Genomic DNA, 16,779 nt, shown 5'->3' on the forward strand with positions numbered 1-16,779 from the left:
GGGCCCCTGAGAAAGGCAGTGCCACGTGCCTCATGGCAGGCGAAGGGAGCGGCAGGCAGTAGTGAGCGGGGCCGCAGATGAGAACGCGAACCTGGAGACCCTCGGCCAATGTCGCTGCACCTACAGGGGGAGGAAAACCCTTCCATGGTTCTTTGTATGTAGAACATTTTATTTTTTGTACCTTTTAGGGGAAATAATCCTACTTAATAAACGTTTGTAAGATGCCACAGACGCTGGGGCACAGGGCTAAGCCATGCTCTTAACTGACCTCTCCAGGCTGGGTCTTCTTAGTAGGCTATTCGGAATTTACAGACAGACAGGTCTCTAAGCCAATCCTTTTCTTATTTTTAGATTTGGGCCCGTGTTGCATTTTTTTTCCATATATGAATTGAATGTTTCTCCATTTAAAACAACCCCAAATTCATCATTTTTAAAAAGATTTATTTATTTTTAGAGAGAGGGGAAGGGAGGGAAAAAGAGAGGGAGAGAAACAGCAATCAGTTGCCTGTCCTACGTGCCCTGACCTGGGACTGAACTGGCAACCTTTCGAGGGACAGCGCCCAGACAGCTGAGCCACCCACTCCAGTCAGATCCATCCTAAAGAATCAAATGCAGGGAACGGTTCCTGTGGGGAGGAAACCTTGACTAAGGGCCACACTCCCTAAGTCACAAGCGTGTCAGACTCCGCCTGCTGGGGACAGACAGGAGGGGGCGCCAAGCATTTCTCTGGGCGGAAGTGTCCACACAACTTTGTGGTAGTCAAGAGAGGAAGAAGTACAGATGAGAAATTGTGGCATTAAGGATGATTGTGATGGCCCATTGTGGATGGCAGATGAAAACATATGGAAATTTCTAGATTTCCACACATGAAAACAGAGGCTTTCAAGCTGGAAAGACAAACATACCTCAAGTTCTCCCTGTGCAAACGTCAGCACAAAACCACAATAATTTGCATTAAAACAAAAGCTCATTTTCTTGTGCTGGAAGGCTTTGTATGTAGTTTAAGTCCAGAGTTCGAATTCTGTCAGTTTTCATATGCTCACCCTGATTTTTTGTCCCTACACCACACAAGTAACTTACTCCTAACCTTGCCCCTCCAATAACAACACCTAGTTTATTTCAGGAATTATGGCATCTGGATGAGTTGACGAATTTGCTTTTGTCAGTGTGTCTGAGTAAGTCGCTTGCTAGCCTCACGCAGAATTTAGAAACTAGATACATGACTTAAGCTTTGAAAACTGAAGTGACTCCGCGAGAATGTGCCGAGGGTTGCACACCGCGCTTGGTCCCCAGATGCAGGTCCTGCCTGGAGAGCAGGTTCCGGTCCCCACAGGTGCAGGGTGAGGGTGCAGTTTCTTGCAAAGGGGGCAGGGCAGGCCCGTTTGCTTTGTGCAGCCTCTCTGTCGAGTAGTCAAGACTTCTGGAATCTCCCGCCAGAGATACTGCATCAAGGAGGACTGTTGTGGCCATTATTTTAGCGTCTTTACCATGTACGGGCCTTGTAATCTGTAGCCGATCTTTCTGTAGTAATTCCTGGTGCCAACCCCTGTGAAGAAGCAAAAATACAAAAGTAAGAAAAGAATCTCTACTAAGCGTAACTACAGCAACCCTCAAAATCCAGCAAACGCTCCCCTCTTAGCCAGGCTCATCCCCACTCTCGTCCACAACAGACCAAACTACATCTCAGACCGAATCTCGTTGTAGTAAGTGTGGACCATGTCTATCATTTTGAATTCAGATGCATCAACGTATGGAAACTGTATTTCCGAGCCTATGCACACACAGTCCTGTTGGCGGCTCCTTCCACTGGACTGGACGCGCACGCTGCCTTCACTGCGAGGAGGCCCATCCGAACTCCGGGTCCCGGGGAGTCGGGGAGTCGGGGAGACGTGGAGCCGCCAGGAGCGGAGGTACGCTGCGCCCTGCGCTCACTGCCACAGTCGCTGCTCGTGAGCGGCAGTTTCAGCAAAGTACCATCAGTCCCATTAAATTAATGCTACTTAATTTTAATAGTTTTATTTGTTTTGATTGGTAGATTTATTTTGATACATGGTCAATGTACATACCGAGAGTTTTTACCACTTTTATGTTTGCAAACATTTAAGGAACAGTAGCTAACTTAAGTCAGTCCAGAATACAGCACAACCACACAGAAGCAGCTGAGCTCCCCGGAGGACAGAGCATGGCTCACCCGGCAGGACCCACCGGGGTGGTCAAAAGAGTGGGCGCTCGGTCAGTGAGATAAGGCCTGGACCTGCCACGTTACAGGTCTGTGGGGTGGGCCAATCAGCTAATCTCCCTGAACCCCCATTTTACCGTCTGTGTAAATACCCGTGTTTAAGGATGCTGAGTATTAAAGGGGGACTCCACGAAGCGTGATTAGTCCAGAGTCCAGAGAGGCCGGTACCTCAGAAACACTGGCTGTTAATGACCTGGTTTCCGATGCTATTCCCAACTTCATCTTTTGCTACCATCTCCCCTTAAACACTATGCTTCAGGCTCAGTAAATTTTTAGTTTTTTTAAGTACCTGTGTGTGTGTGTGTGTGTGTGTGTGTGTGTGTGTGAGGCAAGAGCTTCCAGGTCTTTGCTCATGTGGTTCCCTCTAGCGAGTTAACTGAACCCGAGGAGGGGGCTGTGGGAGCCTGCAGTTTACAGCCCGTTGGTTAGAAGCACAGGTAACAGCCTGCATTTGTGACTGGACTCAGAAGGGGAAGCAGTCTCGTGGGACTGAACCCTGAGCCCGCGGGATCGGACACTACCTCCCTGGAGACAGTGTTGGAAATGAGCTGAGCTGCAGGACACCCAGCTGGTGCTGCAGAACTGCCCGATGTGTGGCAGACCCGCACAGCTGCGTCGGTAGGTCACAGGGCTCCGAGAGGAGTGTGTGTGCTGTAAGTGAAGACCATAGAGATTGTCTTTACAGTGCTTTGCCCCCCACAGCGAACCGTGATCGCTGGTCTGCCTCCACCTAGGATGAGCTCTATTTATCTTGTTCACCACCTTGTATGGCCAGTGATCGGTATTGTGCGTGAAATCAAATAATTGCTAGCTCTCTCACGCCTAGCCTAATTCTTTAGCCTAAACGTTTGCTCTTTAGGAACAGGATTCCCCATCATGTTTTGTTTCCTGCTCCCTTCGATGGAGCTAAGAAAACCACATCCTGCGCTAACAGATCACGGGAGAATCTCCCTTTTAATCCAAGGACTGCAGATACTCACCCCGCACAATACCACCTTGTCTCTGCATCTGTCATTACTTCTGTTATTCACTGTGGCTTGGGACAGAGCAAGGGGAAGACAAAAACACGAAGAATAACAGGCCAGGCAGCAGCTCAGACCCACTGAGTGCAGGAAGACATCTGAAAGCCCTCGGAGGGGCACACTTTATCGTTTGTACTATATCCTGAAGTTCTGTATCTGCAGGCACATCCTGCGAGCCAGCAATTACACCCCCAAGTGAAGAGAGAAGTGAATTCTTACATCCATTCTTACAAATGACGTGCTGTTCATAAAATCCTAAACAGGAAATAACCTAAATATCTATCAATAGTAGAACAGATAAACTGTGTCATGTTCACACAGAATGGAATCAATGAAACACTATAGCCATCTGCAACAACCTGGGTGAATTGCACATGTAATTTTGCATGAAAGGAACCAGATATAAGAGACTCCATCAACACAGAGGTCAGACACAGGCAAAACTAGTTTTATGGCAGCAGAAGGTGGAGTAGTGGTTACCCTGGGGAGAGGATTCGGACTGAGGAAGGGAACAGACACACGCAAAAATTAATCCAGTGGCACTGTACTACGTGTATGTCGTGTCTCATGGAAAACCTCACATTCATCTAATAGGTGTTTCCGTGTGCTCTGAGAGCTCAACCTGCCCACCACAGTCAGTGAAAAAGGGCAGAAGGAGCAGACAGACAGGCAGGTGGTTAAGAAACCGCTGTCAGAATGACCACTACACCATACGGGTGCCTCTGGAGTCACTCAACACAGCATTTCGTCTCTCTAGGGTCCCACTTGCAGAAACTATTTTTCTACCTCCTTTTCCCCCACTTTAAATTCCACGCTCAAACCGAACTATGCGGCATGGCAGCCCTCAGTGGAGACGCAGGTACTTCAGTGTGAAAACCCAACTCTTCTGCGTCTCCGGTTACACGCGGGGACTATTAGCACGGGCAGGCGAGCCTGAGGATTTCAATCAAAGGAGAGACGGACTGACTCGTGTTTGAAAGAGATCAGTGTGACTGGGGCTCTGAGAACAGAGGGGGAGCTCCAGGAGGTCAGGGCTTTTGTCTGTTGTATTCACTGCAGAGCTGCCAGTGCCCAGAGACATGCCTGGCACGTGTTCAAGAACTCAGATTATTTTTTCAATGGATGAGCAGGTGATCAAGGGCAGAAACGGGCAGACCAGGTAAGAAGCTATTGGGATAATCCAGAGAGATACAGTGATGTCGCAAAGTCATGGCAGTGAAAAGTGGGTGGTGTCTGGGAACGTTTTTAAGGCCGAGTTAAAAGGATTTGTTGATGTATACATGCTGTGACATAAAGAAAGGGGCACCGATGATGCAAAGGTTTTTGGCCCGAGGAAAGGAAGGGTCCTGAGAAAAGGACTGGCCACCTATGGAGACTGGGGAGTCAGCGAGAAGAAGGGGTGGAGGGGACATCAGGGGCTCGGTTCCGGCCACGCTGCTGACGAACCGGCTGTCAGATGTCCACATGGAGATGCCGAGTGACATGTGGCTCTGACAGCCTTTCTTGGTCTTAAGAGACACAGGGAAGATGGTCTCTTTACATGGGCATTGTGTTGGAAAGTAATTTCTGCCGGGACAGGTGTCTCGGAAGGGGAGCTGGCCGGGGATGAAGCGGTTGTGAGAAGGCGACGGCGCGGTCCTTTCTGAGTGCCGCTGACCCATGGGCTTCCTGAGCTCTGACGCTGCTCTGCCTCGGGGGCTGCTATGAAGTAAGACACTTTCCATCTGGTTTATGCCATTCTGTTTTGGAAGTGTTTTGTGCTGTGGTAAAACAGATAAAATTTACAGTTTGCACCATTTTCAAGTGCACAGTTGAGGGGCGTGACGTACATTTACACTGTTGCACAACTCTCACCACTACTCATCTCGGAACTCTTCGTCGGTAAAACGGGAACGCCACCCTCCAGTCCTTCCCAGTCCCTGGCAGCCACGTTCTACTTCCTGTCCCTGTGGGTCTGGTTCCTCTAGGAACCTCTGTCAAGTACACCTGAACAGCAGTTGTCCTTTTGTGACTGGTTTGTTTCACTTGGCACCTTCAAGGTTCCTGCGTGTTGAGTTGAAGCCATTTTGAGTTTCCCGTCACTTCCCGGAGTACTGTGACTGGCAGGTGAGCAGGAGGACAGCGAGGGATAAACCCATGAGACCAAGCCACCATGGAAATCACAGCTCAGAGTGGTGAACTGACTGTGCTACCCTCCTACTGGACCCGCTAACGGTGTGTCCCAGGACGAAGCTCACATTCCTCGGCCTGATGCACAAAGTCTTTTGTGCCCAGTCTGGTTCACTCCTGCTTCAGTTCCTGCCACAGCACGCCCCGCTGCTCACAGTCCGGGACTACCCAACCAGGCACCAATTCCCCAACCCACCGTGCGGGCTCTCCTGCTGCCTGTCAGCGGCTCCCCTCCTGAGTGCGCCCCCATTCATCAGCTAGGACACCATGCCCCCCCCATCCTCCCAGACACCTCTGCACAGATTTCACCTATCCACAGAGAAACTGGGATTCATAACCCCCTCCCTCGGTGCTGGCTGTTCTATTGTTTTGGTGATCAGGCCGTGCTTTATTTTACTTGTATGTCTGCATCCCCTCTTAGAATGTAAGTTCTCTGAAGTCAATGATGTCTATCATTAGGGCTCAGCACAGTGTCTGGCATGTAACAGGCAATAAATGCTTGCAGATTTATTGCACAGGCATACCACACTTACTGTGCTTTGCTTTACTCTGTTGCACTTCAGAGACTGGATTTTCATCAACACTGAGGCAAGACCCTCTACCAGCAAAAAGGTTATGTCTTGCTGAAGGCTAAGATAAATTAACACAATTAAAATGTCCATAATGCCCAAAGCAATCTACAGAGTCAATTCAATCCCTATAAAAATACTAATGGACTTTTTCACAAATCCTAAAATTTACATGGAACCACAAAAGACCCCAAATAGCCAAAGCAATCTAGAAAAAGAAAAACAAAGTTGGAGGTATCACGCTACCTGATACTAGACTATACTACAAGACTATAGCAATCAAAACAGCATGGTGCTGGCATAAAAACGGACATTTAGACCAATGGAACAGAAGGGAGAGCCCATAAATAAATCTAAGCCTGTATGGTCACTTAATCTATGACAAATGAGACAACACTATACAATGTAGTAAAGACAGTCTCAGTAAATAGTGTTAGGGAAAGTGGAGAGACACATGCAAAAGAATAAACCGGACCACTTTCTTATACCACACACAAGAATAAACTCAAAATGGATTAAAGACTTAAATCTAAGACCCAAAACCATAAAAATCCTAGGAAAAAACAGGCAGTAAATTCTTTGACATTGCTGTTAGTAATACTGTTTTCTTGGGCAAGGGAAACAAAGGGGACTACATCAAGTTACAGGGCTTTTGCACAGTAAAGAAAACCATCAACAAAATGAAAAGACAACCTACTGAATAGGAGAAGATATTTGCCAATGTTACATCTGGTAAGAGGTTAATATCCAAAATATAGAAAGAACTCATACAACTTAACAACCCCCCACCACAACCCAAAAACTGACTAAAAAATGAGCAGAGAACCTCAAGACATTTCTCCCAAGAGGACATACAGATGGCCAATAGACATATGAAAAGATCTTCAACGTCACTAATCACCAGGGAAATACAAATTGAAACCACAATGAGACACCACCTGTTGGAATGGCCGCCATCAATACATCAGCAAGTGCTGGAGAGGACGTGGAGAAAAGCAAACACTCGTGCACTGTTGGTGGGACTGTAAAGTGGTGCCCCCCCAATTAAAAACAGAACTACCATATGATCCAGCAGTCCCACTTCTGGGTATTTGTGTGAAGGAATCCAAAACACTATTTCAAAAAAGGATGCAACCCCCTGTTCATTGCAGCATTATTTACAATAGCCAAGATGGGGAAGCAACCCAAGTGTCCACTGATAAAGAGTGGTTAAACGGGATGGGGTGCATCTGTACAATGGACTACTACTCAGCTACAAAAAAGAAATCTCGCCATCTGTGACAACCTGCATGGACCTGGAGGGTGTTATCATGCTAAACGAAATTAAGTCAAATACCATATTTCACTTTTATGTGAAATTTGAAAAATCAAATAAATGAACCAACAAAACAGAAACACACTCACAGATACAGAGAACAAACTGATGGGTGCCAGATGGGAAGAGGTTTGGGTGAAAAAGGTGACGGGATTAAGAAGTGCAAACTGTCAGGTACACCGTAAGGTACAGCCGAGGAAATACAGCCAGTCGGTAATACTGTAATAACTATGTCAGCTGTTAGATGGTTATTAGATTTATCAGGGTGATCATTTTGTAAGTTGTATAAATGTCTAGTTACTATTGTACACCTAAAACTAATATAGCATCTCCACTGTAATTTAATTTTTTTTTCTTTTAAAGATTTTATTTTTAGAGAGACAGGAAGGGAAGGAGAACGAGAGGGAAAGAGAAATGGATGTGTGAGTGATACATCGACTGGTTGCCTCTCACATGCCCCTAACTGGGGACCTGGCCTGCAATCCAGGTATGTGCCCCGCCTGGGAATTGAACCGGCGACCCTTTGCTTTATAGGCTGGTGCTCAATCCACTGAGTCACACCAGCCACGGTAATTTTTCTTAACTAAAAAAAAAAAAAAAAAAAAATACAGTTGACCCCTGAACAGCTAGGTTTCCCCTTGTACAAGTGGACCTGCACAATTGAATCCCGCATTGTCCCAGGGTCAACTGTACTGTGGAAGTGCAACTGTGGAAGGTTAACTTGGTTACGTGTGGATTTTTGAATGTGTAGGTTGTCAGCACTCCTAACACCCACATTGCTCAAGGGTCAACAATATTTCCCAAAACATGCCACAGCCCGCATGTGCCCACCATAAACAGCAGCAGCGTGAGAGAGACGCAGTTCCTCTGTCTAACGCAGGACCAGACAGCTGCTGGATAACCACCGAGTTCAGTGACCAGCAGTGCCCTGATCTGCTGAGCTTGCCAGCTAAAAGAGCATCTCTGTCCCTCAGCATTCCTCGGTAACGAGCCCAGTCGAGCAGCCAGGTGCCCCGGGCTCTCTACTGCTGCCTCACGTGGGGTGGGCCCGGGCACCAGCACCTGGTGCGGGGGCACTCAGGCTTCCGGAGGGGAAGGCACAACGCTGGAGCTGGCTTGAGTCCTTGCTCTTTCCAACAGCACGCCATGGCGCTGTGATGGAACGTCTATTTCTGGACCCTCTGGGAAGCTCTAAGTATTCTGAGGAAAGAAGTCTGACCTCTAGCCAGTCTGAACTCCAACCTCTTTTTACTTAAAAACCCCCATTTGTTTTCTTTGTGCCTCTTGCTTCTTGAAAAAAGGACCCCCCCCCCCCCCCCCCCCCATTTCTGGCCAAACTATCAGTATGTCAGCCAGCTTGGAAGGGAACACAGCAGCACCTGGGCGGGATGAAGACCACACTGAATCTCTCCCCATGGTTAGGAGGGCTCCCAGACAGCCCTTGTCACAGTAACTTTCCTTTTGTTTGCCAGCCAAGAAAAAGCAATTACATTTCACGGCTGACGTCAGCCAACCTCCTGCACTGACGTGGGCAGGCTGTCTCACGAGCCTCAGCGTAACCCGCTCCTGCCCTTGAGGAGAGTTACTCATCCCCCACCTGAGGGCCTGGCCTGAGTGTGGTTCTGCTAATCCCCGGGCTGGGGAGTGAGTAGGAGTGAACCTATCCCAGTACGTGCGATGATCCTCAGGGTGCTCCAGCAGCACAGTTGGCAGTCGCCAGAGCCCTGAGGATGGGAGGTGGGGGCACAGTCCCAACGCTTGCTTTATTTTATCCCCCAAGTGACTTCACCCACTAGAATTTACCTGTATCGTGGGGCCTTATTTCTGTCCTTAGAGACAGGGTAAGTACTTTTATCTTCACCACTTTACCAGCTGTGCTGATGATAAAATGAGATAAGGTGACAAAGAATACCTGGAAATGTGCTTAGAGTGAAATTCTGAGATTTGGCTTTAGTGATCAGTGCTGGACACAGGTATTTACCTTCCTGGCCTCCACCTCAGGACAAACATGTCTTTTTGGGAGAAGAAAAGAAAACTTTTCTGTGAATGTATAAACTTTAGATATTAAACTGACAGGTGACACCCCAGCTGCAGAGACCTCAGACAGAGTGCAGCCCCTGGCAGAGTGCTAAATGAAAGGACACCGTCTGTTCAGCATGGGGGGAGAGGAGCAGAGAGCCGGTCGGGGCCGGATGGAGAGCCTCCTTTGGGTTTCCGTGGCTGGCTGCCACAGCTGCCTCCCGGGACCTTGCGAATAGGGACTCGTCCTTTCTCTAATCCCTCTTCTGCACCAAATGCCTTCAAGCCTCAAGCCCTTAGCTGTGGGAAAAATGATCTCTACACTTTCTGATCCTGCTTCCCCCCTCATCATCCCACCTCTCTCTTTTTAAATCCTCACCTAAGGATATCTTCATTGATTTTAGAGAAGGGAGTAGGGGAGGTGGAGAGGGAAGCATCGATCAGTTATCCCTGTAGGCACCCTGACCAGGGAGCAAACCCTCAACCTTTTGGAGTGTGGGTTGATGCTCCGACCAACCATGCCACCACCTGGGGCCAGGGCCTGCTCCCGCTCTTTGAAAGATGTACACCATTTAGCTTAAGACACAGTTTTGTTTATTCTAAATACTGAGGAAGAAAGGCAACCACACAAAATGCACATGCCAGTTGCCTCTTAAGAAGATTAATCAAAGATGAAAATGGAACAAACCTGGCTATTTACTTCAATTCCATTCTGATTAGAACACAAAGGGAGAAGAAGGCAGAAGGCGTAAGCTAGTTACGTGGTACCCGAACTGGCTGCAAAACAACTCTGAGCCTCTCCACGTCACTATAAGCCCTTTCTTTCCAAGGGGATAAATCCAACAGAGTATAGGCTCAGACACTGAAAGTAAACGCATTTTTCCTTTTAATAGAAAGTCAGGAGCAGGAAATGAGCCAAAACCCAAACTGGCTTATATTCTAACTCCATTTAAAAACAACCAAATGGAGCAACAACTTTACAGTTGTTTATACTGAAGTGTAATATAAAGCTAGAGGAGGAACACACTTTTTCAGTACTTAAACACTCACTGTAAGGCATTGTAAGCTAGGTGCTCGACATGTATCAACTTAATTTAAAACCTAACATGGCTGGAATTAGTCTTCCAGGAGAAACCTGAGTTTCAGAAAGGGCTGTCACTCAAGTTCACACAGCCAGGATGCAGCACTGGAATGCAGCGGCAGCCTGCCACCGTGGCTCACAGGGCACCAGACGCCGCTTCCCCCACGCTGGCCTTGAACACCGTGTCTGCTCTGGGAACGGCACGTGCTTTTCTATTACAGCACCGAGAGGACATCTGACTTACCTAGATCCCTGTACCTCCCACACAGGGGACCAGTTTTCCAGTGCCCTTTGCTGGACGCACCACCAGATGGGACAAACTCGACGACTGTACTTCCACCGCAGTGAGAGGGTTCCTGGGAAATGGGAGCAACAAGGCACACCAAGGGGCTGATGGCTCAGGCAGGCAGTGAGACACTTTGTCAACAGACAGTTTTACAGACGTGAGCACAACTGGGGAGGAAGCTTTTCAGTAAGGACTCGGTAATGCATGGCCATCCTTGTTAAAAGATAAAGACAATGTGAAGTTTTGAGGGAAAAAGCAGTAAAGATGGAATAATGATGGGAGCTAGACCCTACCGGAAGGGCAGACAAATCAGGAACATTTAAGCTCATGGAAAAGAAGGCGCTGAAAGGGAAGACAGACTCGGAGCTCGTCACTCAGTGAAAACCTCCTTCAAGAATGAAGCAAAATAAGGACACTTCATACAACCAATACTGGAATTGTTGTTATCAGCAGATTATTACTAAAATAAATTCTCCAGGCACAAAGAAAACAATACTTACAAATTACCCAAAAAGTCATCAGTAGTAAAACAGATATATTATTCAGGATCACTTAATATCCACATCATAGAATCATACGTACATAAGTGAAAATAAACAAACTAACTTAGCAAGGCTGCAAAAACTGAAGAGCACAGAGAGTGGGAAGTACACCAGTAAAGCTAAATGAACACAGACTGTATATAACAACAGTAACAATGCCTTGTGGATTTTTGAAAATATATCACACACAGAAACCTCAGAAAAGAGGACAGCTAAATGGTCAATAAATGTATGAAAAGACAGTCAACTTCATTAGTCATCAGGGAACATAAACTAGAACTACCAAGAAAAACCACTACACACTCGTCACAGTGAACTGAGAACCTCACACACTCCTGGTGGGAGTGAGAACTGAGAGCACTTCAGACAAGTCCTTTGCAGACAGTTACAGCTGAACATTCATACTCCCTGCAATCCAGCGATGCCAGCCCTAGGTACATAGTCTGGAAGTGTGTGTTTATGGGTCCCAAGACACGTATACAAGAATATTCCTAAGTCCGAACTGGAAGCTACCCAAACATCCAGCAAGAGTAAAACAGATCAGCTGTGAGGTATCTGCACAACAGGACCCTACTTATCAGTGAAAATGAATAAGCATGGCCACACACAATGGGATCCTCACAATATTGCACAAAAGTAGCCAGAACAGTAACAAAAAATACTTTAAAAAGGATCCGAACAAAACTATATACCTAAGGGATTCACAATTAGGTAGTGAAATACAAAGGAAAACATGGAAGGAAACACCAAAAACCATTAGGCTCCTGGGGGTAGGTGTGGGGGTGGGGTAGGGGACGGGGACCATGATTGGGAGGAGTCAGCAGGGGGCACTTCTCGGGTGCTGATTACGTTCTTGACCTTGTTTAACTTCTGATGAACTTTCCTATCTATTTGTTATAGTTTATTGTCAACTTCTGAAAATGAAAAAGAGAAAAGATTTAAGTAATTCTAACTCTGTGAATGCCTGTACAAATGGGGAGATAATTCTCCATGCACATGGAAATCCAGGCAAAACTGGGTTCAGTGGTTTCAGCCCCATAAAGAGAAAGAGTATGACATCACTAATGTGTTTTAATAGAGAAGGAAATACTGAAGAAAATTTATGTGATCAAGTATTTATTGAGTATGTACTAGGGAGCCTAGATATTAAAAGTTTTATCTCCTGGAATTCTTAAAAAAAAAAAAAAATTCTAGGCTTATAAATTAGACATTTTCAAGTCTGAAGTAGGAAAATGAATTGAAATCTGGAGGCACATTGTCTGTTATCTTTTTAAATTAAAAAAAATTTATTGATTTTATTGAGATGACACTGGTTAATAAAATTATATAGGTTTCAGGTGCGCAATTCTATGGTCCATCATCTGTGGGCTGTAATGTGTGTTCACCAGCCAAAGTCATGTCTCTTCCCATCATCACTTATCCCCTTTCTCTCTCTGAGTTTTCCCCCCTTAATCCCTTCAACTTTTTCACCCGCACCCCAAAACCCCCTCCCCTCTAAGAGCTGTCAGTCTGTTCCCTGTGTCTATAAATCTGTTTCTATTTTATTTATTTATTTTGTTCATTAGAGATTCCACATGTAAGTGAAATCATGTGGTATTTGTCTTTCTCTGACTGGCTTATTTCACTTAGCATAATACTCTCCAGGTCCATTCAAGCTGTTGCAAAAGGTAAGATTTCTTTCTTTCTTTTTTTTTTTACAGCCAAGTAGTATTCCATTGTGTGAATGTACTACACTTTTTTATCCACCCATCTACTGACATGCACTTTGGCTGCTTAAAAATATTGGCTATTATAAATAATGCTTCAATGATCATACGGGTGCATATACATTCCTATTCTAAGACATTACCTTTGTTAGGACATTAAGTTGTCCTTCATAGCTAGTTATGTGTTACACTGAATTAAAACTGAGCCCACATCACATTCCTAAAGCTAACCTTGAAAAGAGAAAGAAAATATGCTAATTCTATCTTTTGAAATTACAACTGATTTTTCTGATTAGATGCAAAATTGAGATGATTCATGATTACTTAATAAAAAAATCAGTGAAATAAAAACAAATGAAAGAAACTTTGTTTTAATTACTTCAGGTTTCAGTTAATCAACTATTTATTGAGTGCTTGATATATGCCTACCAGCATTAATTCAAGGCAAATGTATTCATTAGTTTAATCCATTTGCTACTGAAATGAGACTATACATCTCATTGATCTCTTAGTATGATGGCAATTTTTCACTCTTTGACAATGCACACTGATAGGAGAGTTGGGCAAAAGCTTTTATTATGAACATTTAAAAATGAACCAATTAACTCAATGACCCTAAGTCTCTGAAAGAAATATTTTTTCTTGAGCTATTAAAAAAACTTACAAGGTTACCCATACATAATCTCAGCTCTTCAAAGTAGTTGGTTATTGCAAATCACTATTACAACACATTAGTACATTATTCTCTGTCATTTTGGAAGACACAGAGACTATCTCAGGAGAGGTATAAGGAGCAACCTGCTACCTAAGGGTTCCTCTATCCATTTTGAGGTAGTGTACTAAGATAATAAAGTGAAAATGAACCGAGAATAAAAGCAGGTAACTTACAAAGCAAGTATGGAGAGTCTAAACAGAAGCTGCTGTGGCAACTTACTGTGTGGATGTGGTGATGCTAATGGGCTAGCCTCTAGTTCTCAGGTCTCTCCCTCCGACAGAGTCTGCCGGAGGAGGGCCCACACTCACCTCATTCAAAGCGGGGAGGCTCTGTTCCCACCGGTGTGGGATGTCTGCTGTCACAGATCTCTCTCACCACTTTGCTCATGTGCCGAACCATCAGTGTGCCATCTAAAGAGGGATCCCTTCTATCTGTGGTCTTTTTAAAAAAACAGACTTTTAAGAGGGAAAATGGGGCGTAGGTAATTCCAGAGACCACCCCTCCGCAGAAGCCACCATGAAGCTGGGAAGAGACCCTAGTCAGAACCAACTACGTTGGGACACTAGAATTGATGAAGCTCTCCCAGTAACCAGGGGCGAGTGCCTGATCTTTGGTGAGACAGCAGCGGGTGAGAGCCACCTACCCCTCTTTCCTAGAGTGGCTGGCTGTAGCCCCCAAATCTTTGGGCCTGTTCAGATGCTTGCCTTTGTTTTGTTCCCTCACTCCCCACTCTGCTGGCTTTCCCCAGAGTGTGTCTATTTTAAGACGGGAAAAGACATCATCCCTTCTCACTTCTTTTAAAGGTCCAGACACTTAAGGAAATCCCTGTCAGGTCACAGGCTGATTGCAGAGATAATGGAACAGAAACTTCAGTGGCCACATATAAAGAATATGCTCTGTAAAAGTCACTCTACAAGCTGATGACTACAGTCCTCAAGAGTAATCCCTGAGGAGGGGGAGAATCTTGACCTTTATAGTACTCAAATGTGCAGTTCTCAAAAAAAAAAAAGTGTACAGAAAACAGAAAATAAGACTTCTTCACAGGAAATAAAGAATTGGAGAGAAACTACACTTGAGGAAGCTTAGACACTGGGATGACGAGGCAAAGTCAACTGCATGAAATGTGCTCAAGAGCTAAAGGAGACTGAACAAAGAACTAAGGAAACAAACAACAAATGCAAAAATCAACAAGTGCAACTACGACAAACTAAAAAGCTTCTGTACAGCAAAAAAATAATCAACAAAGTATAAAGGCAACCTAGAAGATGGGAGGAAGTATTTGCAAACCACACAGTGACTAAGGGGTTCATAGCCAAAATATGCAATGTACAGATGCAATATACAGATTGTGGATCATAGAAATGTACACTTGAAAACTATATCATCTTATCAACCAGTGTCACCCCAATAAATTTAATACATTTGAAAATATATAAAGAACTCACACAACTCAATAACAAAAAAACAATCAGATTAAAATATGGGCAGAGGAACTGAACAGACACTTTTCCAAAGACATTCACATGGACAACAGGTACATGTAAAGGTGCTTAACATCACTAATCATCAGGGAAATGCAAATCAGAAGCACAGGGAGGTATCACCTTGCACCTGCTAGAATGGCCATCATGATGAAGGCGAGGTAAGCACTGGTGAGGATGTGAGGAGAAGAGGACCTTGTGTACTGCTGGTGGGAACGTAACTCGGTGTGGTCACTGTGGAAAATGGTATGGATGTTCCTCAGAAAATTAGAAACAGAACTACCATTTGATACGGCAATTACTCTTCTGCACATATGTCCAAAGAAAATGACAGAGTACTGAAGCAATACATGCACCCCCTTGTTTGCTGCAGCGTTATTCGGAATAGCAAAGATGCAGAAACAACCTAAGTGTCTTGTCAAAGGATGAATAAAGAAACGTGGTACATAAATACAATGGAATATCCCTCAGCCATAAAAAAAGAAGAAAACCCTGCCATGTGCAACAACATGGATGGACCCTGAGGGCATTATGCTAAGTGATGTAAGTCACAGAAAGGCAAATACTGTTCCATCTCACTTGCATGTGGAACCTAAAGGAGCCGAACCCGTGAAAACAGACTAGATGGTGGGCTGGCGAAGGAAGGGGAGGAAAGGAGAGAGATCGTTTAAGGGCGGAAACTTGCGGCAGTCCTAAAGATCTAATGCACGGTGTAATGATTACAGATAATATCATATTAAAGTCATCAAAATTGTTAAGAGACTAGAACTTAATTATTCCCACCACACATACACACAAAAAGAAAATTATGTGATGTGTTGGAGGTATTAGTAACATTACAACAGCAATTATTGGGCTGGCCAAAAACTTTGGGTTTTCTCCCCCCTAAAAGATGGTTCTAGTAGCGCTTAGTTGTCTTTAACTTCATTCGACACAATTTTGTTAGATTGTATGGTGACAGCTGTCATATCAGATGCATTTAAAAAAAACATTAAAATTGGTTAATTTTTGTGTAGACATTTTAATATTGAAGATGGAAGAAAATAACATTAAGCAACATGTTTGGCATATTATGCTTTATTATTTCAAGAAAGATAAAAATGCAACTGAAATGCAAAAAAAGATCTGTGCAGTGTATGAAGAAGGTGCTGTGACTAATGGAACCTGTCAAAAGTGGTTTGCGAAATTTTGTGCTGGAGATTTCTCACTGGACGATGCTCCATGGTTGGGCAGACCAGCTGATGCTGACAGTGATCAAATCGAGACATTAGCCGAGAACCATCAATGCTATACCATGTGGGAGAGAGCCAACATGCTCAGAATATCCAAATCAATCAAGTTATTGGTGAAAATAAAATCTGTCTTTTATTTTATGGAAAAAACTAAATGACCTTTTTGGCCAACCCAACATATTGCAATATATAAATGAACTGAGGGGTCCTCAGTAAGACTGACAGCTGATACCAGAAACCAGGGATGACAGAAGGCAGTGGGACGACAGAATAAACACCTGTCAACTAAAATTCTATATCCAGCAAAAGTATCTCTCAAGAACAAAGGAGAAATTGCTGCATTTCCTAATAAAGTAACCTAAGGAACTTTGTTACCACAAGACCTACCCTACAAAAGTCCTTT

General features: G+C 44.8%; 1 protein-coding gene across 1 annotated transcript in view; it reads right to left on the reverse strand.

The window, feature by feature from the left end:
- Window positions 1-668: 668 nt before the first annotated feature.
- Window positions 669-16,779, reverse strand: part of ELP3 (elongator acetyltransferase complex subunit 3) — an 87,764-nt gene continuing 71,653 nt past the window's right edge. Inside the window, exon 15 of the mRNA XM_028521182.2 lies at window positions 669-1,546. Within this exon, the coding sequence (XP_028376983.1) occupies window positions 1,470-1,546 (77 nt within the window). The 3' untranslated portion in view covers window positions 669-1,469. The remainder of the gene's footprint in view (window positions 1,547-16,779) is intronic.

This window comes from Phyllostomus discolor, chromosome 8, assembly GCF_004126475.2.
Source record: "Phyllostomus discolor isolate MPI-MPIP mPhyDis1 chromosome 8, mPhyDis1.pri.v3, whole genome shotgun sequence".
Taxonomy (NCBI): domain Eukaryota; kingdom Metazoa; phylum Chordata; class Mammalia; order Chiroptera; family Phyllostomidae; genus Phyllostomus; species Phyllostomus discolor.